This window comes from Heterocephalus glaber, unplaced genomic scaffold (genome assembly GCF_053883595.1).
Source record: "Heterocephalus glaber isolate CG9 unplaced genomic scaffold, H.glaber_assembly_v1.0 deba00001452, whole genome shotgun sequence".
In the NCBI taxonomy this organism is placed as follows: Eukaryota; Metazoa; Chordata; class Mammalia; order Rodentia; family Bathyergidae; genus Heterocephalus; species Heterocephalus glaber.
Window position 1 is genome coordinate 21,210,874 of NW_028258302.1, and position 24,852 is coordinate 21,235,725.

Consider the following 24,852-nt stretch of genomic DNA (forward strand, 5'->3'; position numbering starts at 1 on the left):
TCCCAGGGGGAGTAGCTGTTTGAAAGCAGCTAGAGTTCAAGAAACCAAGACAGTCACTTGGCCGTATCAACTCCAGCATCATCTGAGAGGTAAATGCCCCAAAATTAAGGCCTAGTCAAGAGCATTGGTGAGTAGGTGTGGGTGTGGGCAGGTGCATGTGTGTTTATATATAGCATGGGCTTCAGAAGCCTTGCAAAGAGAGGTTGTTGCTAAAGTTCAGGAGAAAAATATTGGGGATCAGAGTCTGAGGATGGAATTCCTAAGCCTTGAATCCAATGTGGGGACACAGATCAAATGTCTAATGATAGGATATAATCTCTGACCTCAGGAACCTCTGGGTGTTTTAGAATGACCTTCCTTCCACCTTCGCAAGAATTTTTAGTCTGAGGAGGAGCAAGGGAGGCTTTGTTGCTATATCACATGTGGTCTCCAGGAGTCTGAGGCTTGCATGTGTGTAACATCATTCCACAGAGCTGGGAAGGGTCAGGAGGTAGTGTGTGTGTGCACAGATTGTTAGAGTTCACTCTGTGTGCCCTAGTGTGTGACAGAGGTGCTCACCCTGGATGTGGCCTGGATAGAAGGCATGTTGGTTTGCTTCGGGGAACCAGAGTAAGGTCCAGGGCAGAAACTGGGAAGAACTTGGGAAGAAGTCCAGGCCAACATGTCTACAATTGTCCCTCACAGAGCTCCCAGGATGAAGTCCCTCCTGTTGCTGGCAATAGTCATGGCCTTTGGTAAGAGCTGATACTAGTCTCTGGGCATGCAGGCGGGCAGCAGCACAGAACTGACCCCCAGTTCTCTTTTCTGCTTCAGCAGTCTTCTCACTGGGAAGCAGAAAGAAGCCATTCAGGGGCCAAAGAGGAGTGGGGAGGAGGAACCCAGGGACCCACACCCTAACACTAGGCCATTTGTTAATTCTCTTCCAGGTGTAATGTGTGCCCTTGGTAGTATTTTGGATTTACAGAAAATGATCCAGTTGATGACAAGAAAAGAAGCTTTCTGGGCTTATGGCTTCTATGGTTGCCACTGTGGCCTGGGTGGCAGAGGAGCCCCAATGGATGAAACAGATTGGTAAGACCACCGCAGCCTTTTATGCCCTCTGCTCATTCCTGGCCCTGGTAGGGCTGGGAGCTGCAAGGAGAGAGCTAGCCCTGCAGTGCCTCAAAAGTTCCAGGAGGTCCTAGCTGGAAAAACAGCCAAAATGTTTTAAACTGTGGCCTAGACAATGCCTAAGTCACTGAGTCTCTAACCAGGGTCAGGGGAGGGGGGATGATAGGACAGAAGAACTCCTGACTCTATGGGAGGCACCCCTAACAGGATGTCCTCTTACCAGGTGCTGTCTCAAGCATGATTGTTGCTACAACCTTCTGAGGAAACGTGGGTGCGGCACAAAGTTTCTGAACTACCAGTTCACCGTAAGGGGGCACGAAATCGAGTGCAGCAGTAAGAAAAAGCCCCCATGATGTCATTATGATTCCTTCCTTCACCTTCTGAGTGCCCACTGTGCCAGGCACCACACTGGGCACCAGAGATAGAGCCACAAAGAAACACTATCTCTGTCTCAAGAAGCTCAAGGTTGAGTGGGAGGCGAGGAAACTGAGAGGACCGGGTGGGGAAGGCTACAAAAGGAAGGAAGCAAAAGACAGACCCTTAATACACCTCAGGCTCAAGGAAGAGCCTCAGAGTGGTGACATCTGTGCTGAGTCCCAGAGGCTGTGCAGAGAGGCAGGGAACAGAAGGGTTGGGGCATTCCCAGAGGAGGACCTGAGGGGACCACAGACCACACTGTGCCACTAGGGGAAGTGTGAGGGATGGTGAGACAAGGAAGGGACTGGATCAAGCCAGACCCTCCAGGCCAGGGTGTCTGTAGGTTTTGTCTTAAAGCAGTAGGGAGCTATTTAGCAAAGGAATGCAGGAATGGGTAATGCATTTCAGAGCACTCCCTCTGTCTCAGGATAGAGAGGGACTTGTTGAGAGACTGGTGAGCAGGCTGTCACCAAAATGCAGACAAGAGAGAGCAACCATGTGGAAGAGAGCACCGGTGGGCAGGAGGGAGTGGGTGAACTGCAGTCCAGATGCACTGGAGGAGAATCCGCTGAGCTTGGCAATGGCCCAGGGAGGGGGTAATGACGAGCTCTTGGGTGGGTCTGCGACTGTGCAGTGGTACAACTGAGGTAAAGATGGCAGGAGGAGGTGCGTGATCAGGGAGGAGCCACTCTGATTGGAGCAGAGGGAGGTTGGGGGCTCCAGATGCCCCGGAAGATGGACAGCAGGCAGCTGGATGTGGGAACTTGCAGCTCAGGGAGGGTCTGGCCTGCAGCACATTCAGAAGTCAACAATAGGGAGCAATAGTGGGATCCTCACCCATTTTTGATTAAAGGCCTGGGAAGGAGGCCAGAAACTTGGACAGAGATCGGGGAAGAGGACAAAAGGAGAGGTCAAGGGGCCACTGTGGATTAACGTGGGCCAGTTAACCAGAGGAGACCGCCATGAAGAGGATGCACAGGGCTCCTTCACTTGAGGAACGGGAAGGCCTCTGAGGGCTTCAGACACAGGTGTTCCCATGGGGTGTGAGGCACAGCCAGATTAGAGCAGGTCAGGCAGTGAGCAGGAAGTTGAGACCCCTACTTTAGACAACTGTGTGGAGAAAGCCTGACTGAAGAGGAGGAGGGAGACTGGCAGTAACTGGGAGCTAAGTCTTACTGTCCCCAGACAGTGGATCCATAGGTGCAACTTTGAAGATCACAAGTTACTTCTACCATTGTGCCCTCTCCTCAGGGCGTGTAACTCCACAGGCTTTAAGTCCCAGGCCACCTGGTGCCCAGCTGACAGTGCTTTGGCTAATGGGGATGCCTGACTCTCACGTAATGAGAATTCTAGAAGAGGGCAGCACCATGCCTGGGGCAGCTTCTCTGCCATGTCACCAGCACTACTGCTCAGCTAGGCCAAGGTGGCTAAATCTACCTTGTGTTCTCAAGATGCCTGTAGCTCCACAAGTCATAGCCTTGACTATCCAACAGGCTTTCCCACTATGCCACTGTCTTTTTGGAGGGAAGAAATCCATGCTTCCCTGAAGCCCCCAGTAGATTTCCCCTGTGGTTCACTGCCCAGAGCAAGAATATATGCTACATACAGCCCAATCCTTGCCAAGGACAAAAGCAGGCCATTGCCTGGCTTTTGCCAACTGCTATCCATCTCCCAGCTCATGGAGCTTGGATTGGCCATCTGGACAGGTCTGTTAGCAGATGGAAGGGGGAATGGGTGTGCAAAAGTCCTCTAGCAGTCTCAGAGCTTGGAGGATTTCTACCTCCCATTGGGAAGAACTATGTGGAACAGGTACTCTCTCGTAAGAAGCCACAGAATTTGGGGGAGAGGAGTTGAGATAGGTTCTTCCTATATAATTCAGGCTGGACTTGAACTCTATGTACCCGAGGCTGGCTTCAAACTCACAGGGATCCTCCTGCCTGAGCCTCCCAAGTACTGGGATTACAGGTGTGCATCACCACACCCAGGAAGAAGCCATAGAATATTAACAAGCTCTCATCCAGTTATTATTTTCTTCTAATTTCAGTAAACCAGGATTACTGTCGGAGTTGGCTGTGTGGATGCGATAAAACTGCTGCCTACTGTCTTGCTCAAAACCAGAAAAGCTATAAGAAAAGTTACCAGTTCTATCCTGACCTGTTCTGCCGTGGGAAGAAACCCACTTGCCATTGGCCCTGAGCTTCTATAGATGCACTTCTAGCCAAACTTTCTTGCTTGTAACTCCATAGATTGACCTCAGTTTGTCCCAGAGTGGTCTGGGATATGGTCATTTTCATGTATAAAAACCCCTAGACAGAGTCCTCACGGCAGCTCACTTTTGGGTCCTCTCCCGCTTTCAGGAGTTTTCATCTAATAAACTTTCTTCCCACTTATCCTCCTTGAGTTTACTCTTCGGCATTATGAGATGCAAACTCAGCATTGTGATAATGTTGTGGTAAAGTGAAACAGCTCAGTGTTACAGCCAAGCGCTACAGTTCAAGTACTACAGCTCTTGTGTTACAGCTCAAGTGTTATAGCTACAGCAATTTGAAGACCCTAGAATCTGAAAGTTACTCCACGAGATGGAGAAAAACCTTTATTAGCTAGCTGGGTCAGAGGAGTTTGGCCACTCCCAATCCTGAGTCCTGAGTTTCAGTGGGAGTGAGTTTTATACAGTTGGGGAAAGGAAGTTGAGAGGAACCTTTCAGGGTGCAGACAAAGCTAGGAGCAGGAGCCTCTAGGGGCGGAGTTAACAAAACAAACGCTTTCGATACATGGAGCAGGAACATAGCACAACGCAAAGGCTTGCCCTATTGTGTATTATTATCAGGAACAAAGCTAAACTGCCACATCCTACCTGGCAACAAGTGTCATCAAGTCAGATTCCTGCTCAGGGGCAGAACAATGGCTCTTTGAGACTGAGCATTTTCTATACCTGATGGTGATGCACGAAAGAGGTGTTTGGTCCTATTTGCTGACCTACAAGTCCTAAAACACTTGGAATCTCTGAGGTGATAAGAATGCCTTTTCTATCCTATCAGTAGGTAAAGATCATATTCTTCCTGGGGTGTTGGTGCATGTACACAGCACATCTCAGTCCTTTTTTCAACTGCTTCTCCTCTCCTCCCCCCACATCTCTTGGTTCCCTTCCCATTTGTTAAAAATTGATTTCCTTATTTCCTATTATCTGTCTTTTGTTTTGTTCTTTATGTATATTTTGGGTTTCTCATATAAGAGAAACTGTGCAATATTTAACCTTGTGTATTTGATTTATTTCACTTAACATTATGGTCTCAAGGTGCACCCATTTTTCTACAAATCACTCAAATTTATCTTTCTTTATGACAGACTAGTACTCCACTGTGTGTAAATATCACATTTTCTTTATCTATTCATCTGTGAATGGACATATAATCCATTTCCAAGATTTAGCTATTATGAATTGTGCTACTATAAATATGGATATGCGTGAATCACTGTAATATAATGTCTTTATCTCTTTTGGAAAGATATCTAGAAAGGAAATAGCTTGGTCTAATGAAATTTCTAGTTTCAGTTTTTTGAGAAATCTCCATATTGAGTTCCATAATGGTTTTACTAGTTTACATTCCCACCAACAATTTACAATGGTCCCCTTTTCCCTGCAATCTCTACAGAACTTATTATTATTTTATTTCCTGATAATACACATTCTTTTTTAGCAAGATGGACTCTCAGTGTTGTTTTAATAAAAAATAAAAACCAAACAAAAATAGAAGGTCTTTTCTATAGTAAGGAGATGGCTAGTGGCTAGGGACCCCTAGCTTCAGAATAGGAGCTGGTCATGAGCAAATCAAGATTTGGTTAGAAATTTGAGACCTTCAGCTTCAATCTTCAAACTTCGACTGAGGAGGGGAGAAGGGAAGAAGGTTAAGTTGAGCACCAATGGCCAGTGGCTTAACCAAGCATGTCTCTGTAATGAAGCTTTATAAAAACAAAAGGATAAGATTGGGGGTGTTTCAGGCTTGCTGAACATGTGGCAGTTCCTGCAGGGCAGTGCACTGAGACAGGATGTTGGAGCTCCACCCCTTCTTCCATACCTTTCCCTGTGCATCTCTTCCAACTGGCTGTTTATCTGTATGCTTTGTATATCCTTATAATACGTGAGTGGATGTAAGTAAAATGTTCCCCTCAGTCCTGTGAAGCATTATTGTTAGCATAATAATCAAATCTAAGAAGTGGGTCATGAGAAGACTGAATTATAGCTACTGGATTAGCAGCATGGGCCACAATCTGGGGCTTAGGATCAGCATCTGAAATGGGAGCAGCCATGTGGGACTGTCATGGTTGAGATCTAGTATGTCCCCTGAAAATGTTCATTATGGTGAAGACTGTTGCTGATGAGCTTTTGAGAAGTGATTGAATCATGGTTGCATGGCCTTGGGACTCTATCTGATCCCTAGGTGCTTCTTTTTGGCTCTTTCCTTTCTCTGCTTCCAGATTGCCATAAGTTGAGCAGCCTTCTCTGGCCATGCCCTTCCATCATGATGTTTCTGCCTCCCAACTGACCTAAAACAATGGAGCCAGCAAACCATGGATGGAAATCTCTGAAATTATGGAACAAAATAAACATTTACTCCTTGAAGTGCTTCATCTTGAATATTTTTTTCACAGGAATGCAAGGCTAACACAGAAAACGGGGATCAAAAAGTGGAGGCATTACTGTCACTACACCTGATCATGTGGTTTAAGCTTTGGAACAGGTCTGGAGGAGGAGTTAGAAAGGTTTGGAGATGCAGGCTAAAGAATCCCTAGAATGTTGTAAGCAGAATTTAGTGGTAAATTCTGGTGTGAGCTCAGAGGATCAAAATGCTGATGGGAATGTTGACAATGCAGACTATGTTGCTGACCCCTTGACTCCAAAGTCCCCAAACAGTAGCCTCAACCACCTGCCCCAAAAAGCCCATCAGAGGAACAAGCAGTGGTAAAGGCAGAAAAAGGGTTTTACTCTCCATGTGGTCACACATGAAGGACAGAGGTCTAGATACCTAAGATCTGTCCTCAAAAATGCTTCCAACAGTCTCAGAGTTACATAAGAAAAAGGAATGAAAACAGGGTTGGGGGTTTCCATGGATAGCGATCCAGGTCATGTTGGTCTGGGCATGGTCCAGCTGATCATTACCTTGGGCCATTTTCTCAGGACTAGCCATACAGAGCTCTGTGGCACCAAGAAAGTCACTGTTGTTTAGAGGATAGTTTTAGTCCTTTGTCATAAAATGTTTATCAGTCAGATCTGTTGTTTCTGGGATCCAAAGCAACTATGGGAGAGAATGACTCGAGAAAACTTAGAAGGAAATGAAAAAGTCAAAAGGCAAGATGGAGTCAGAGAAACAAAATGGAGTTAGTAAGGTCAGTGACTGGCCCCACCTTCAAATTCCCACCATCAAGTCATCATTCCACTTCTATGTGAGAAATTTTGGAGTGCAAAACCTTGGCAGAGTCAAAAAAAAATTCTATTTCTTGTGGGTTTTGTTCGGGGAGGATACAACAGAAGTATTTCCTTGTAGCATGAATAGACAAGTTCAGCCCTCCACTGTGGGGAGTGGAAATTTATAAAATGTCCAAGGAAGCAAGACAAAGGAAATATACTCCATTGGTAAAAGGGAAAGTCCATAGTTTGAGGTTAGTTTGGTGGCTTCTGATTGGCTAAAGCTGAATTTTATTTTGCTGTTTATGCTGAACTTGACTTTGTTTACGCAAGAAACCAAAACACTGAGGCTTTTTCAAACTCACAGTTAAATTGTTTTTAATTGACTTAAATCAAGTGTATTAATGAAATAGCCACATACAACATTGTATGTTTCCCAAACAGCCCATTTGAAGCAAAGTATGTGACTCTGATATAGGGCAAAAGAGACAAATGCTCTCTTCCTTTACCCAGCTCATTGTCTGACCCTGGGAAAAAAATTGAGGCAAGTTACTTTGACTAATATCAGATACAGGATGTAAAAGGATCCTTTTATGTCTGCTCTTTGTGTCTTTTCAGAAGAACAGAAATGTTACTGGTTTTAGGGGTGCTGAAGTCTCCTTCTAGAGGTGTTTCCCGGGTTCTTTCTGTCCTGAACAAAGAATTGGTCATAACAAGTTTAGAAGCTAGCTAGCTTTTATGTTTGTTAAAAGTAGGAAAAGAAATATGCTCTGCAAAGCAAATTTGGACCAAGTAAAAGCAGGAAACAAAGTATAATCGACAGCAGTGGTGGCGAACCTATGGCACATGTGCCACAGCAAGCATGCAGAGCCCTCCCTATCGGCACACAAGCCAAGTCGCCCTAGCACCTGGGCATTGGATAACAGTTGTTTATTTCTAAACCAAGACCTTGGTGTTCAGGTTTAATTGCAGTGTTGGCACTTTGTGATAATGAAGTTGGTTTTGAGTTGCAGTTTCAGCACTCAGTCTCTAAAAGGTTCGCCATCACTACTCTACAGCAGACCGAGAGACCACAGTATCAGAGAACTCAACTGGAGACAATCCTTTTCTATCTCCCACTCCTCAGGCTGACATCAGATCTAGACAATCTTATCCAAAACCGCTCAAATTCTCACAGAAGTTCAAGTGCAGGGCTTCGGGAACTGTTCTACAGATGTGTCTTGGAACTCTGTAATAAACAGATCACACCCACTTTCCCAGCCAGTTTACTAATCTCCTGTCTCAGAAGGGTTGTGGGTATCTCAATATCTATCCCCAAAACATAACTGTTAGGTTGTATTTTTAAAAACTGGGACTGTTTGAAAACAGAAGATTAAATTAAAAAAAAAAAATTTTGATTTTTCTCTGTAATTCAGCTTGGCACGCAAGTTAGAAAATAGAAAAACATGGCTGCCTCAAAATTTTTTAAAAATGGACAGAAATTCCATCTGATATTCTGAAATTCTTCTTTCTCCCCTCTGAATCCTACTGGATTAATTGTATTAACTAGCAAAAAGAAAAAATACTCGGAGTAGCCTGGAGTATTAGAGAAAAATCTGCCATCTTTTACATGACAAATAAATGAAAAATAAAAAGCACTAATCAGTTTCCCATGGAGAATTTTGAGTAATCTATTTATAGCAGTTCAATTTTTTTTTTTTTTTTTTTTTTTTTTTTTTTGTGGTACCAGAGACTGAACTCAGGACCTTGCGCTTACAAGGCAGGCATGGCGCCACTGAGCTAAATCCCTGGCCTAGTAATCTATTTATAGTTATAAACTTAAAATAAGGAAAGAAGACTTTCATAATAATCCAGCATGGCTAGTGCATCTAAAAATGCACTCTGATTTAATGTGATTATTTTTTGTCTCTTTTCTGTTTGTCTCTTCTAAACCACATTTGTGATGATTGGTTTAAAAAATATGACAGCTGACAGCAACAGTTCCATTCTTTAACGTGGCCTCTTTCTGCTGCCCCCTACCTTGCCCCTCACCAATTAAAAGGGATTTAATTAAAGCTGTCCAAGGAAAATTCTCCAGGTTCCTATATTTGACTAAAGTGCCTACAGCGACTGCACGTCTTACTTTTTCTTTTTTCTTTTTTTTAATTTTTAGTGCTCATCTTATTTTTTTTCTATATGATTTTTTGTCCTTATAGGCTTCTGGCTCTGTTCCTCCCCACCCCCTGCCCCTGCATGGGCTGATATGCAGGTATTCATGAGTTAACAAACTCACTTGCCATTAAAAAAATATAATTTAAAGTAGGTCTCTTTAGAATCCAACCATTGCTATGTAAACTGGGATCAGTCTTAAAACCTTATGTAAATAAATGCTCACATAATCAGCTCAAATGCCTTTTGTTCACGTGACAGGTAAATCTTTAACAGTTAATTTAAACTGGTTGGTAAGATAAGATAAATATCTTTGAAAGAATCTTTAAATTTACTAACATATGTAAATTTTGCCTATGACTGTTAGCCAGTGAGGATAATATTTATTTTATAACTGTTTATAACATCTGAGTCCTCCATTGCTAAATGTAAATTCAAGTATTCTTGGCTTCTTAAAGTTTATAAAAAGACAGTATCTTTTGGTCTATTGAATGTGTTTTCATAAATTGTTAATGTATAAAAGAGAAACTGGAGGGAGACTATCCTGACCAACTAGATGTAACAGCAAGGGAGGGAGTCTCTGAAACCTGCACCAGTGAAAGCAGGTACCCTGAGGCATGAATGAAAGGGAAAGCCTGATGCAGGAGGGTAGATAGAAAGGGAACCTTGCTGGGACAAAATTCAGTGTGTTGGGGTTAGTAAGGGGAAGCCAGACCACTCCTGGATCATGGCAACCCCTCCCACACCCCAAGCCCAGCACACGTACCACATAGAGAGAGAGAGGACTGGGTCATCTGAGGGAGGGAGCTGGCCCCTCAACAGCGGCCTGGCTGATGGACTATGCTCATAATCATTACCTCCCCATGGGGAAAAGGATCAATGGGAATGAGATACAAGCAAGTCAGGACTTCAGAGAAACTGAACATTGGAGCACAGTGTATGGAACAACACCAGGACACACTTGGCAATTTGAGAACAATAGCACTCTGCACGCAAGCAGCTCCTGAGGGTTGTGGGACATTGAGGAGAGAGAAGGGTTGACTGACCCAGAAACAATTAGTTGCCCATTCCTGTGGCACACAACAGGACTGCTACACTAGGGGGCATTAAATGTGCTGCCTATGCTTACTGACAGGTGCCAACAGTGGAGTTCCTAGCACCCCTGTGCTGGGGACTGCAGAGAGCAGGGAACCCTGAGATTGTGTGAAGTTCACAGGTTAGAGAGTGATTGAAAAAGGGCAGTGACCAAAATAAGACTGAGAGCAGAGGTGAGATAGGAGATTAGGGCATGGCAAAGCTGGTTGGGGAAGTAGGCGTGACCTGTTAAGCACTAAATCCTGGAACACATGCACAGAACATTTCTCAAAACCCTGCATGTGGACTTCTCATGAGAACTTGAGCAGGTTTTCAATAGGATGGCCTGGACCTGAGATCAGCCTGAGGTGTGGGATCCCAGCACCGCCTCTCAGGACCCACATGTAGAAGTTCTCGAGGATTTCGTCGAGATTTGGACAGCATAAATTGACCCAGATACCAAGAAGATCTTAGCTTGCCACCATGGTTTTCTTCACAATAGCCCACCCTGCTTTCTCCAGGATGTACTTTCATCTTGCCTTTTCCTCTTTTACCTGACAAAACTCACTCTGCAGAGCCAGTTTCTCCTTCACTCTTCACTTTTACTTTTCAAGTAACTTTACTATTGCTTTTTGTTTCTTTCATTCAATTCTTTGTCAGAGATGAGAAGAACCTGGAATCCAACTCCTGGAGAGGCAAGCAACCCAGAATCTGGTCATTTTAATTGGTGAACCACTTTTAGAAGGAGCTCCCCAATAAAAGAGGGACAGAGATTGGCGCCCAGGTCAGGGGGGCTATTGGTGTGGCACTAGGCAAAAGGCTTGTGGAGGGAAAACACAGAGGCAATTGTGGAATTTGCCCTGCAGTGAGGAGAGTGGTAGTGAAAGGTCCCTGGCGAAAGTCCACAGAAAACTTGGGCAAGCAACACTACATCTGCCCGCTTCCCAGAGACAGTTGGATCTTGGGACAGAGACAAAGGCCTGCACTTAGCCATGCCCAGAGCATTGCTTGAAACCAGGAGGCTGGCCCAGAGAGACAGCTGGATTGACAGGCCTGCTTCCTCACGGGGGGGGGGGGGGCAATTAAGCAGGACAGAGGGTGGGGGGCTGCTCAGATACCTGAAATTAAACTCATACTGTAGTGTAAAAAGAACTGTGAGGAAATTTCACAGTTGGGGGGAGGAGTGTACATGTGCAAAACAGAATAAGAGTTGACCAGTGCTTTAACTTAAAAAGTGGCTTTCAAGGGCATTTCACGGTAATCTTTACAAAGATTGGGCATAAAGGATCCAAACATTAACTGAAATAGGTGAAAATGCCTGACTCTCCTATTTTTCCCTACACTGGCTGGAGAGGGGGTGTAGCTTGGCCTGTATTGGTCATGTCCCTCCCCTTCACTACCCCTTGTTTCCCCAGTCCCCCATCATGGACTGGGGCAACTTGCTTTGCTATTCTTCCTAGCTAGCTAGTAGTGTCCTCTCTAGTGATCTATGGCCACTCTTCACTCCACTTCAATATGGGTGCACCTCAACTGTCAGCATGGTGCCCTTACCCTGGTCCTGCCATTTCAGATGCTAGTGTTCCCTTTTTAAAGAAGGGAGGGGCACCCTGGCATGGCTAAGATGAAGGAGAGAGGGATCTAGGCATTAATATCCCAAACACCCACAGAAGCCCTGGTTTCAGCCTTCACTGGCACAGACCTGCAGCTGCTATATAAGCAGCACTCCCCTGCCCCTTCTCAGGTTAGTCTAGGAGGACTCCCTCCAGTACACTGACTACTCTGTCCTACAGCAGGGCCATGTTAAAATACTCACTTTGGTGTTACTATAAACCTGCTAGTGATTTATTTCTATGATAGTGTGGCCTCCGCAAGCACTGTAAATTTACTCAAGGTACTTATCCTAAGTAATGTGGACAGAAAAATCATTTTAAAAGAAAGAACAATAAACAGTAAGAGCCTTACAATTCTAGGTAACAGAGACATGGCAGGGGGTATTACAACCCCCAACTTGAAACTATACTACAAAGCTACTGTGATAAAAACAGCATGGTACTGGCAAAGAAACAGACCTGAAGACCAGTGGAACAGATTAGAAGATGCAGAAACAACTCCAGACACACTCAGCCACCTCATCTTTGACAAAGAAGCCAAACACCCTCGCTGGAGGAAAGATAGTCTCTTTAATAAACGGTGTTGGAGAAATTGGGTTTCAACTTACCAAAGACTAAAACTAGACCTATATCTCTCATGATGTACTAAACTAAAATCAAAATGGATTAAAGATCTAAATATAAAAAACAGAAATGCTGAACTGGCTGGAATAGAGGTTAAGTAGAACTCTTGAAGACATTGGGGTAGGAAAAGACTTTATGAACAAAACCTCAGTTGCCTGTGAACTAGCACAATCAACAAGTGGGATCTCTTTTTACTAAAAAGCTTCTGCACAGCAAGAGAAACCACCAGCAGTGTGAAGAGACAATCCACAATGCGGGAACAAATTTTCACCAGCGGTCCCTCAGACAAAGGTCTATTATCTCAAATCTATAAAGAACTTAAAAAAATCAGACCTCCTGAATTTAAAGACCCAATCCAAAAATGGGCATCTGAAATGAACAGACATTTCTCACACAAAGAAGTAGACATAGCAAATAAGCATATGAAAAAATGTTCAACATCACAGTCATTCGAGAGATGCAAATGAAAACAACACTGAGATTCCACCTCACTCCAGAAAGAACAGCTGCTATCATGAAATGAATCAACAACAAATGCTGGTGGGGCTGTGGGGAAAGAGGAACACTGCTCCACTGCTGGTGGGAGTGTAGACTGGTGCAACCACTGTGGAAGTCAGTATGGAGATACCTCAAAGAACTAGGACTAGAGGTCGCATTTGACCCAACTATTCCCCTGCTGGATATCTTCCCAAAAGAAATAAAAGAATCATACCACAGTGATATATGTGAACCCATGTTCATAGCAGCACAGTTTCTAATAGCTAAAACTTGGAAACAGCCCAAATGCCCATCAACTGGAGACTGAATCAAGAAAATGTGGAGTTTTTTATAAAATGGAGTACTACTCAGCCATCAAAAATGATAAATTAGAGACATTTATTGCTAAATGGATGCACATTGAGGCAATACTCTTAAGTGAAATAAACAGGACACACATGTGTAAATACCGAATAGTTTCTCTAGTGTGAGAAACTGAAAGTGTAAATAAGGACTAAAAGGTATAATAGATAATGTGAAATAGGAAGAAAAGGGGAGGGGGAAATGGGAGGGATAGAGGAAAGGAAAGAAGGGAATGGAATTAATATGAGAAGATGAAAAAATGAAAACAAAGTCTTTGTAAATAGGGAGGGATGGAGGGGTTGAAGGGAGGGCAGGGAAAGGGGGAATAAATAAGAACCAAGAGAGTATGTAAAGGTACATATCTCCAATTATGAATGTCATTATATTGTACACCTAAAATGTACCAATAAAAGGATATACAAAAAAAATTTCATCTCACCTTTAGTAACTCTATAGTTATTAAGTCAACACCATGCATTTCTGTAAATCCTCTAGGTTTGTCCCTGCAATTCTATTTTTCCCTTCAGCCAAACTTGTTATCCAGTTTTTATTAATTTCATAGTATACATTGTTATAACAAGGCAGAATATTTATAAATAGATATGAAGTAGTGCAAAATTAAATGATAGAAGTTGTAAAGGGAAGGTACTTGTGTTTAAATGAAGATTAAATCCTTACCATTATTTCCCATAAAATCAAATTCTTTATAGGACAATTTTAGGCCCTCACTTTAAGGAACCAGTATCTATTTACAAAATTTTAGTATCATCAACCAAAGAGTTTCTACACTAAAAGGAAAGGCATAACTCTTGTGATGGCTTTAGAAAATGTACTTTTCCTGAAGTTTCTGAACTTTGTTATATGACATTATAGAAACTTTAGATGAAAGAATGATACAAAATTGAAAATGGGCTAAAAACTAATCCACTTATCCCACTTGGTTTTCTGGCAATTCCTTTAGGAAAGAGACTAGATCTTATTCTTTGTATCCAGTCTGGAATATTTCATGAGAAAAACAATCTATTTAATGAGGAAGAGGAAGGTATCTTCTTAGCGCCATGGTAAATAGAAATACTCTGTTCTAGAGCCTTTCCAGTAACAAAATATGAGTTAAGTTTTTAGATTGCTCAGCCATTCGATTTCAAAGGACTTTCCTACTGTAAGTAGAGGTTATATATTGTGCTAACAAACAAAATGCCTAATCACCTAATTACCAAATGTCAGGATATCCTTGTTATTAATAAAGGCATGAAAGTAATAAAAAAAAAACCACTGAGAGCTTTAGAACTGAAGAGTTGCAGAGACCAACAGCCAACAAAGATCAGCAGCAAAGACCAGCACCTGGTAGAGTCAACCTACAATGTTGTGTACAAGCTGGCGCCAGAAGGCAGCAGGCAGAAGCAGCAAGGACTACCAGCCAGTATAATCAACCTATGTAACACAAGCCAGCACTAGACTGCAGGGCCCAGGAGTGATACTGGAGAGCGGGATGTGTCAACTATTGGCATCCAGCATCATCTCGTTTCATCTGGTGACATCAGGACTGCTAAAAGAGCTGTGCTTTGCTAATTCATGATTTCCATCTGAATTGAGCAAAGGAACCTTAGGCTGATTGGCAACATAACTACCAACAAATTAATAGGTTCTGACAATCTCACATTTTCCCTCAATCTCTATATCTCCTTCGCTCTGCATTCCTCCTCCTGCTCCCACAAGCCTCCCTCAATCCCCCTCAACACTGGCCCTGCACTCTAGGTACAAAAATAGTCCCAATAGAGTCTTCCCTTCTGTTTTTTTTTTATCTATTAATATTTCTGTTCTCCACCTATCTTCTTATTGATTTATCCCCTTCCTTTCTTCTCCCCTCCTCCATATCCCAATCTAATTGTAGATACAAGTATAGTTCAGTCTGAAAGGGGTATTGACAAAAGGGTAACTTTGCTATAACAAGTTTCAATATGCATGATTGATGCATGATTGGATCTAATGGTGTTATAATCTGTAGAAATTCTCTTCTTACAACACAATTACTGGATCCAATCCTATTAAACTGAGTAAGCTGAAGATGTAGACATACCAAGAAACAGAGAAAGTCAGGATCATATCACTGGAAATCAGACACTAGTTAAAGGGATCTCCATACTAGCCAGAGTATTCTTGTTCTAGTTGATCCTCAAACCTCAGTGCACACACACAAAGATGAAAAAACAAGGCAAGAAAAACTCCAAGGCCTCCTAAAACTCCCAATTCCTGCAAAGCAGATCCAAAGCCCAAAGGGCATTGATGGGGAAGAAAGCAAAAGCCAGATGCTGAATTACTTCAAATGATCAAGAGAAAGCAAAGAAGCAGAGTAAACTCAAAAATAATGTCACCAAACAAATATTGAACTTAATAAACAAACTGATCTATGAGTTTTGATTATGATTCAAATAAAAAATTAGAGCTAGGCATGATGGTGCACGCCTGTAATCTCACCACTCAGGAGGCTGAGGCATGAGGATTGTCATAAGTTTGAAGCCAACCTAGACTATATAGTGAGTTTGAGGTCAGCCTGTTACATGGTAAGTACCTGCCTCAAAAAAAAAACCTGAGAACAGCTAATCAAAACAGTGCAAAATGTGAATGAAATTTTTACCAAAGAGTTAGAGTCCATGAATAGAAATTCTGGAGATAAAGAATTCTATTGAAAGCATAAGCAGCAGAAATGATCAATGTGAGGAGAGAATTTCAGATCAACAAGATAAGTCTGATGCATAAGTCATGTTCTCAGAAAAATATTGAAAACAATAAGAGATCAGGGCCAGGGATTTAGCTCAGTGGTTTTGCCGCGTGCTGAGCAAGTGCAAGGACCCAAGTTTGATCCCTGGTACCAAAAAAAAAAAAAAAAAACAAGAGAGCAAGGAAAATGGATCTAATGGCTACCAAATGACACAAAGAACACAAACCTAAGGCTAACCAGAGTCACAGAACAGTCAAAGGACAGCATTCATGGAATAAAACAATCTGTTTAGAGAAATTGTAGAAAATTCTTTTTCAAGTATGAGGAAATAATTTAATATACAAGTAAGTGAGGCATATATAACCCAAGTTGCCCTGACCAGAGGAGAACTCCACAACACATCATAGTCAAAAGCCCCAAAGTCCAACACAAGTACAGAATCTTAAGAGATGTTAGAGAAAAGGAGCAAATCACTTACAAAGGCAAACCCATTAGGATTACAACAGACTTTTCAACACAAATATTAGAGTCCAGGAAAGCTTGAAGTGTTTCAAGCTAAAACAAAACAAAACCTTTCAATCCAAACTGATACAACCTGCAAAACTGTCTTTCAAAATTGGAGAAATGAGGACATTGTATGACAATGAAAATCTCAAGAAATTCATGACCACCAAATCAGCACTCCAAAAAATCTCAAGGATAGCCTAGATAAAGATAATAAGACCAAAAATGCCTAAATGTCTGATGGAATGAACACATCAAGTAGGGTAAGCAGTTAAATAAATGGGAAAAAATTTAAGCCAACAAGATAAAAACAATCCAACGAGAGCTAGGATGTAGCTCAGCAGCCCACCACTGCCTGGCAAGTGTGAGGTCCTGAGTTTGATTCCACGTAAAAAAAAAATTAATTAACTTTTAAAAATCCAATGACAGGAATGAGTCAATACCTTTCAGCAATAACTCTCAATATAAATGGCCTGAACTCCTAATCAAAAGTCATAGATTGGCAGTTTGGATCAAAAAATAAAACTCAATGATATACTCCAAACAAGAGACATATCTAATTCAAAAAGAAATTCATAGACTAAAAATAAAAGGACAGAAATTGATGTTTCATGCAACAGGACTCCATAAACAAGCAGGAACAGCTATCCTATTTTCAGATAAAGTGGGCTTCAAGGCAAACCTAACAGAAGAGGCAAAGAAGATCATTATATATTAGTAAAAGGACAATTTAACAGGAAGAGATAACAAATATAAATATATACACACCAAATACCAGCACACCCAACTTCACAAAACAAACACTACTGGAGCCAAAAGATCAAATAAACATCAAAATAATCATAGTGGGGTACCTGAATAAATGACTTTCACAAGTAGATCAACTAGATAAAAATATCAATAAGAAATATCAGAGTTGAATGACACCTTCGAACAAATGGACTTAACAGATATCCACTATAACAGAACACATATTCTTCTCAGCAGCACATGGAACTTTCTCCAAAATAGACCACATATTAGGCCATAAATCTTGCTTGAATAAATACAAAAGAATCAAAATTATCTCAAGTACATTATCATATCATAGGGCTATCATTGAAACTAGAAATCAATGGCAAAAGAAAACACAGAAATTATGAAAACACCTAGGGAATAAATAACACACATTTGAAAAAGAAATGGGTCATAGAAGAAATCAAGGAAGAAATTAAACAATTTCTAGAATCAAAGCATGCCAGTACAACATACTAGAACCTGTGGGACACAATGAAAGCATCTTTAGAGGGAAGTTTATTGCTGTGAAAGCCCACAATAGAAAAACAGCAAGCCCAAATAAATAACCTAATAATGCAACTCAAGGGCATAGAAAAACAGGATTAAATTCCAAAGCTAGTACAATGAAGGATATTATAAAGATTAAAGAAGAAATTAATAAAATTGAGACAAAAAATACAAAGAATCAATGAATCCAAGAGCTGGTTCTTCAAAAGAAGAAACAAAATAGACAAGCCCTTAGCCAAATTCTCTAAATGAGGAAATAAAAGACCCATATTTGATATGGATTCCAGGCAAAATCACAATGAACACTGCTGAAATGCTGATTATCAGTAACTACTTTGAAAAGCCCGTATTCCAATAAATTGAAGAGAAAAAAATGGACAGATTCCTAGGCAGATATGAACCACCAAAATGAACTGAGAAGGCATAGAAGCCATGAAGAGTACAATAATGGCAATGGAATTGACATGGCAATTAAAAATAAGCTAAGAAAAGCCCAGGATCCAATGAATTCACCACTAAATTCTGTAAGATTTAAGGGAAGATCTAATACTAATTCTCCTCAAAGGCTTTAATGAAACTGAAATGGAAGGAGTACTTCCAAAACCATTCCTTGAAACTAGAATTGCCCTTATTCCAAATTCAGATAGGGACACAACTAAAAAGAAAACTTTAGACCAATATTTTTAAAGAATATGCATGTAAAATTCTCAACAAGATATTGGCAAAAATAATGCAAAAAAATCATTATAAATATCATAGATCATGACCAAGTAGGCTTTGTGCCAAGGATGCCTAGATAGTCCAACACACATAAATCAATAAACATAAGACAGCTGTGCATGGTGGCACCCACCTATAATCCCAGCACTTTGGAGGCTGAGGCAGAAGGATCACCATGAGGTCAAGGCCAGCCTGAACAACATGGCAAGATCCTGTCTCAAAAAACAATAAATAAATAAATAAATATCGCATAAAAAAGCAAAAATAAAAATCACATTATCATCTCAATAGACATAGAAAAAGCATTTGACAAAAATCTAACATCAATTCATGACAAAAGCTTTGAAGAAAATAGGTATAGAAAAACCTAATCTCTGTCTGCTATAAGCCATTATACCAATCTACTGCCAACATCACATTAAATGGGGAAGAGCTGAAATCTTTCCCTTTAAAATCAGGAACAAGACAAGGATCTCCTCTATTGTCACTCCTGTTCAATAAAATACTCAAAACTAACCAGGAGGTATGTGCCTGCCCACCCAGACACCACGAGATGTGTGCCTGCCTATGCCTGCAAGGGCATCCTGTGCCCACAGGGATCCAGATCCATGCAGCAGAGGCACCTGGGGACAAAGAGCCATTGCTATGAACTCGGGAAGATGACACAGTGGTGAGCAGCAGAGAGAGGGCCTCTCTGAGGCTTGTTGTTGAAAACTGAAGCCCACTGGGAGAACAAAGATGGAGCAGACTACAGCAGTTGGTGAGTGGTTGGAACCAGCACCTCTTACCAAAGCACAATTGCTACGGGGAAAAGGATCGCTCAAACCTACAGTAGAATCTTACAGAGTACTAACCCAGAGGAGAACAGGGAGCTCAATTTTGGCCTCACAGCCAGAAACCAGCCTGCATCTCAGTGGACTATGGTTGGCTTACTGAGATTAATCAATTCCATTCTGTACACTGCAGCCCACATTGTATACCAACAACAGCAGAGATACACCTCGAAGAGTATCTTTTTCTTTTTCTTTTCTTTTATTTCTCTTTTCTTCTTCTCCATTTCTCTCCTTTCTATTGTTCCTGTTTTTGTCCTACTCTGGGTTTTTTCTTGATTGCTTTTTATTATAGGAGTGTGAATACAGTTTCTAGTTTTCCTGTTGCTGTTCTTATTTTTGTTCCTTCTTTCTCTCTTTTCCTCCTGTTTTCACCAGTTTCCTAAAGTTTTCATAATCCTCCTATGTCCTGTATTCCTATTTCTAACATCTTCTTCTCCTTCTATGTCTCTATTCTCTCTAACTCCTTCTAAGTCTTCTTCCTGGAGAGTAAAGCCACTATACGGAAGACTTACTTACAGTAAACATATTTCTGGTTGGTCCTTGATTTTGATATATAACCACAAATCTACTCCATGTGGTTAAAGGTGTCAGAATAATAACTACCACAATTTGTCATTTTCTAAGCTGTGTTTGAGGCTACTGTTGATGCTAATTGTGTAACTTTGGCCAAGGCAACATGATTGTTCTAGTCATCTCTCCTTTGTGGTATACCAAGACTGAGATTGCTTAAGGGCCATTACAGACTCAAAACACAAAAGCCTCCTATACCTGGCAGACAATCCAAGAAGCAGCCATTCCCTAAGGGCTCTAAATACTAACAATAAGATACTTGCAATAAGCTATTTATAAGCAGCAACCCAGGAATTAAATTAAAAACTTCAATAACAAAAAAATAAAAATGAGAAGACACTTAAACAAGATGCAGATCCAAACTTGAAGATCACCAAAGGGAAATCCAAGGACCAAGATGGAGCAACCCTAATTTTAACCACCTGGACTCCCTGAACTAGCAACAAAAGAGGATCTATAAAAAATGAAATCAGAAATAATTTTTCAGATAACAACAGAGATCATGACCATAGTGAAAGACAAAATTAATAACTCTAGAGAATACACAGATGAAAAAAAATAGTGGAGCTCAGGAAAATGATAGTAGCCACAAATACCCAGCATAGGAAAGAAATAGAATCCATAAAACAGATTCAAACAGATATCCAAGAGATTAAAAACTCCAATGAAAGTATATGCAGCAGAATGAGCCAATGTGAGGACAGAATATCAGATATAGAAGGATTGCAATTAGTGACCAGGAAGAAAGCTTTCTTAAAAATAGCAAGAGACCAAGAGAAATCAATCCAGTAGCTTCTAGATGATGCAAAAAAGAATAACATAAGACTGATTGGAGTCAATGAAAAAGCAGGAGATAGTGCAAATGACATTTAAAAAAAAAAACTGTTCACACAAGTAATGACAGAAAACTTCCCAATCAGGGGGAAAGAATCTGACATACAGATAAGTTAGGCATATAGGACTCCAACTAGACATGATCAAAAATTCTAAACCTGGGCATGTAATAGTCAAGATTCCAGAAACCCAACAGAAGAATGAAAATATACAAGCAGTTAGAGAAAATAAACAAATCACATACAAAGGCAAGCCCATCAGAATCACAGCAGACTTCTCCACACAAACCCTCAAGTCAAAAAGAGCCTGGAGTGAAATATTTCAAGCCCTAAAAGAAAACAACCTCCAACCCTGTACCCTGCAAAACTATCTTTCAAAATCAATGGAGAAATAAGATAATTGCATGACAAAGAACAACTGAGGAAACTTATGAGTAACACACCAGCTCTCCAAAAAATTCTAAACAATATCCTGGGAAAAGATAATTAGGGTCACAGCTCCATAAAGCCTAACAGAATGAATCTATCAGGCAAGACAAATGCAAAAGGGGAAGAATCCAATAACAGGAAAAGATCATGACAAGGATAAGTCAATACATTTCAGTTATAACCAACGTTAATGAATTAGTGCACCAATTAAAAGAAATAGATTGGCAAAATGGATAAAGAAGCAAGATCCAACAATATGCTGCATACAAGAAAAACACTTAATTCAAAAAGAAATCATAGACTGAAAGTCACAGGGTTGAAAACAATACTCCATGTGACAGGAAACTGAAAAAAAGCAGGAGTAGCTATCCTATTTGCAGAAAAAATGGACTTCAAACCAAGTCTAATTAAGAGAGACAAAGAAGGCCATACATCCTTGTAAAGGGAACAATCCAGGAGTAAGAGATGACAATCATAAATATATATGCACAAAATATTAGTGCACTTCACTATATAAAACAAATATTAACAGACATGAAAAATCAAATAAGCACTAACACAATAATAGTTGGGGACCTCAATATCCACTGTCACAAATAGACAGATCAACTAGACAAAAAACCAACAATGAAATACGAGAACTCAAACTCTTGAACAAATGGACTTAAATTAAAATTAGAACACACGTTCTTTTCAGCTGCACATGGGTCATTCTCCAAAATACACCACATACTAGCTCATCAAACATGGTTAAGTAAATGCAAAAAATCTGTATATTATCAGATCATATTGCAATGAATTGGAGATCAATACCAAAGGACCCACAAGAACCTCTTAAACACATGGAAACTGAATAACACCCTCCTGAATAACCAATGGGTCACAGAGTAAATTAAACCTGACAGTTTCTACATTTAAATGACACTGCCAAAACAACACACCAGAATTTATGGGACACAATGAAAGCAGTCTTATGAGGGAAATTCCTAGCAGTGAATACCCATATTAGGAAAACAGAGTGAACTCAAATAAATGACCTAATGCTGAACCTCAAGGTTCTAGAAAAAGAAGAACAGGACAAACACAAAGCTCATACAAGGGAGGAAATTATGAAGATCAGAGCACAAATCAATACAATGAAGACTAAGAGAATGATACAAAAAAACCAATGAAGCAAAGAGTTGGTTCTTGAAAAGAATAAACAAAATTGACAAGCCCTTAGCCAACCTTTTTTTTTAAAAAAGAGAAAAGGTCCAAATCCATGCAACTAGGAATGAAAAGGGTGAAATTACAACAGTCCCACCAGAAATCCAGAGAATCGTAAATACCTACTTTAAGAACCTATACTCCAGTAAGACGGAAAACACAGACTAAATGGACAGGTTTCTAGATACATATGAATTACCAAAGTTGAATGAAGAAGATCTAAAAATTCTAAACAATCCAATATCAATCAATGGAATTGAAAACATAATTTAAAATGTACCAGCAAAGAAAATCCTGGGGGCTGGGGATGTAGCTCAGTGGCACCGCACCTGCCAGAGAAGCACAAGGTCGTAAGTTCAATCCCTGGTATCACAAAAAAAGAAAAGGAAAGAAAAGAAAATCCTGAGTCCTGATGGCTTCACTGCTGAATTCTACAAGGCATTTAGAGAAGAACTATTGCCACTACTGTTTAAACTCTTCAGTGAAATTGAAAAGGAAGGAATACTCCCAAATTCATTCCTGGAAGCAACCATCACCTTGATTCCATAAGCAGAGAAAGACCCAACTGAAAAAGAGAACTATAGGATAATCTCCCTAATGAACATACATGCCAAAATCCTAATAAGATACTGGCAAACAGAATGCAGAAGATCATCAAGCAGATCATACACCCTCACCAAGTGGGACTCATCCCAGAGATTCAGGGATGCTTCAATATATGCAAATCAATAAATGTAATACACTATATTAACAGAGCCAAGGACAAAAGCCATATGATCATCTCAATAGATGCAGAAAAAGCATTCAACAAAATCCAACACCCATTCATGATAAAAACCCTACAAAAAATTGGAATGTTCTTTATCTCAACCTGATAAAAGCCATTGATGAAAAACCAACAGCCAGCATCATACTAAATGGTCAAAAACTGAAATCTTTCATGCTAAAATCAGAAACAAGACAAAGATATCCACTATCACCACTCCTGTTCAATATAGTTCTGAAAACATTAGCCACAGCAATTAGACAAGACGAAGAAATAAAAGGAATAAAGGTAGGAAATGAAGAAGTCAAATTGTCATTATTGGCAGATACCATGATACTCTATACAGAAGACCCCAAGAACTCCACCAAAAGTCTTCTAGACTTAGTAACCAAACTCAATAGAGTACCTGGGTACAAGGTCAACACAGAGAAATCAATAGCCTTCCTGTACATGAACGACAGACTCAATTAGAGAGGAACTGGAGAAACAACTCCTGTCACAATAACACCCCAAAAAATGAAATACCTAGGAATCAACCCATGAAAGAAATCAAAGACTTCTACTCTGAAAACTACAGCACTCTGAAAAAAGAGATCGAAGAAGATGTCAGAAAATGGAAAGACATCCCTTGCTCCTGGATAGGAAGAACCAATATAGTGAAAATGGCCATACTTCCAAAACTGCTATATAGATTCAATGGAATTCTAATTGAAATTCCAAGAGCATATTTCACAGAACTTGAGAAAACAATCCAAAAATTCATTTGGAAAAAGAAGAAGAGTCCTAAAATAGCAAAAGCAATTCTAGGCAACAAAGACAAGGTAGTTGGTATCACAATCCCCAACTTGAAACTATATTACAAATCTACTGTGATAAAAACAGCATGGTGGGGCCAGGGATTTAGCTCAGCGGTGCCACTGCCTGCCTCGCAAGCACAAAGGTCCTGAGTTCAATCCCTAGTCAAAAAAAACCCAGCATGGTACTGGCAAAAAAACAGACCTGAAGACCAGTGGAACAGATTAGAAGATGCAGACACAACTCCAGACATACTCAGCCACCTCATTTTTGGCAAAGGAGCCAAACACCCTCACTGGAGGAAAGATACCCTCTTTAATAAATGGTGCTGGAGAAACTGGGTTTCAACTTGCCAAAGATTAAAACTAGAACCATACACTAAACTAAGACCAAAATGAACCAAAGGTCTAAATATTAAAACAGAAACACTAAACCTGCTAGAAGTCAGGTTAGGTAGAACTCTTGAAGACATTGGTATAACAAAAGACTTTATAAACAAAAGCTCAGTTGCTCATGAACTAGCACAAAGAATCAACAAATGGGATCTCATCTTAGTAAAATCTTCTGCACAGCAAGAGAAACCACCAACAGAGTAAAGAGACAAATACAATGTGGGAAAAAAAATTTTATCAGCTGTATATCAGACAAAGGTCTACTATCTAGAATATATGAAGAATTTTTAAAAATCAGATCTCCCAAATTTAAAGATTCAATCCAAAAATGGGCATCTGAAATGAACAGACATTGCTCACATGAAGAAGCAGAAACAGCAAATAAACATATGAAAAAATATTCAACATCACTGTTCAATTGATAAATGCAAATGAAAACAGCACTAAGATTCTACCTCACTCCAGAAAGAATGGCTGCTATCAAGAAATCAACCAATAACAAGTGTCGCTGGGGAAAAAGGAAGGCTTCTCCACTGTTGATGGAGTGTAGACTGGTGCAACCACTGTGGAAATC

At 40.6% G+C, this 24,852-nt stretch overlaps 1 protein-coding gene across 1 annotated transcript; it reads left to right on the forward strand.

The window, feature by feature from the left end:
- The first annotated feature begins 694 nt into the window (after nt 1-694).
- On the forward strand, nt 695-3,753 carry LOC101725805 (phospholipase A2, membrane associated-like). Its single transcript, XM_021263414.2, has 4 exons — nt 695-734; nt 927-1,071; nt 1,334-1,443; nt 3,572-3,753. Exons 1-4 carry the CDS (start codon nt 695-697, stop codon nt 3,721-3,723), a joined length of 447 nt encoding a protein of 148 aa, XP_021119073.2. The 3' UTR covers nt 3,724-3,753.
- The last annotated feature ends 21,099 nt before the right edge of the window (nt 3,754-24,852 follow it).

Excerpts from the sequence above, each read along its gene's own strand:
- LOC101725805 (XM_021263414.2), top strand. The coding sequence starts at position 695 with ATGAAGTCCCTCCTGTTGCTGGCAATAGTCATGGCCTTTG. Across the intron at positions 735-926 it reads GGCAATAGTCATGGCCTTTG|GTGTAATGTGTGCCCTTGGT; the intron begins GTAAGAGCTGAT and ends ATTCTCTTCCAG. Across the intron at positions 1,444-3,571 it reads GCACGAAATCGAGTGCAGCA|TAAACCAGGATTACTGTCGG; the intron begins GTAAGAAAAAGC and ends TTCTAATTTCAG.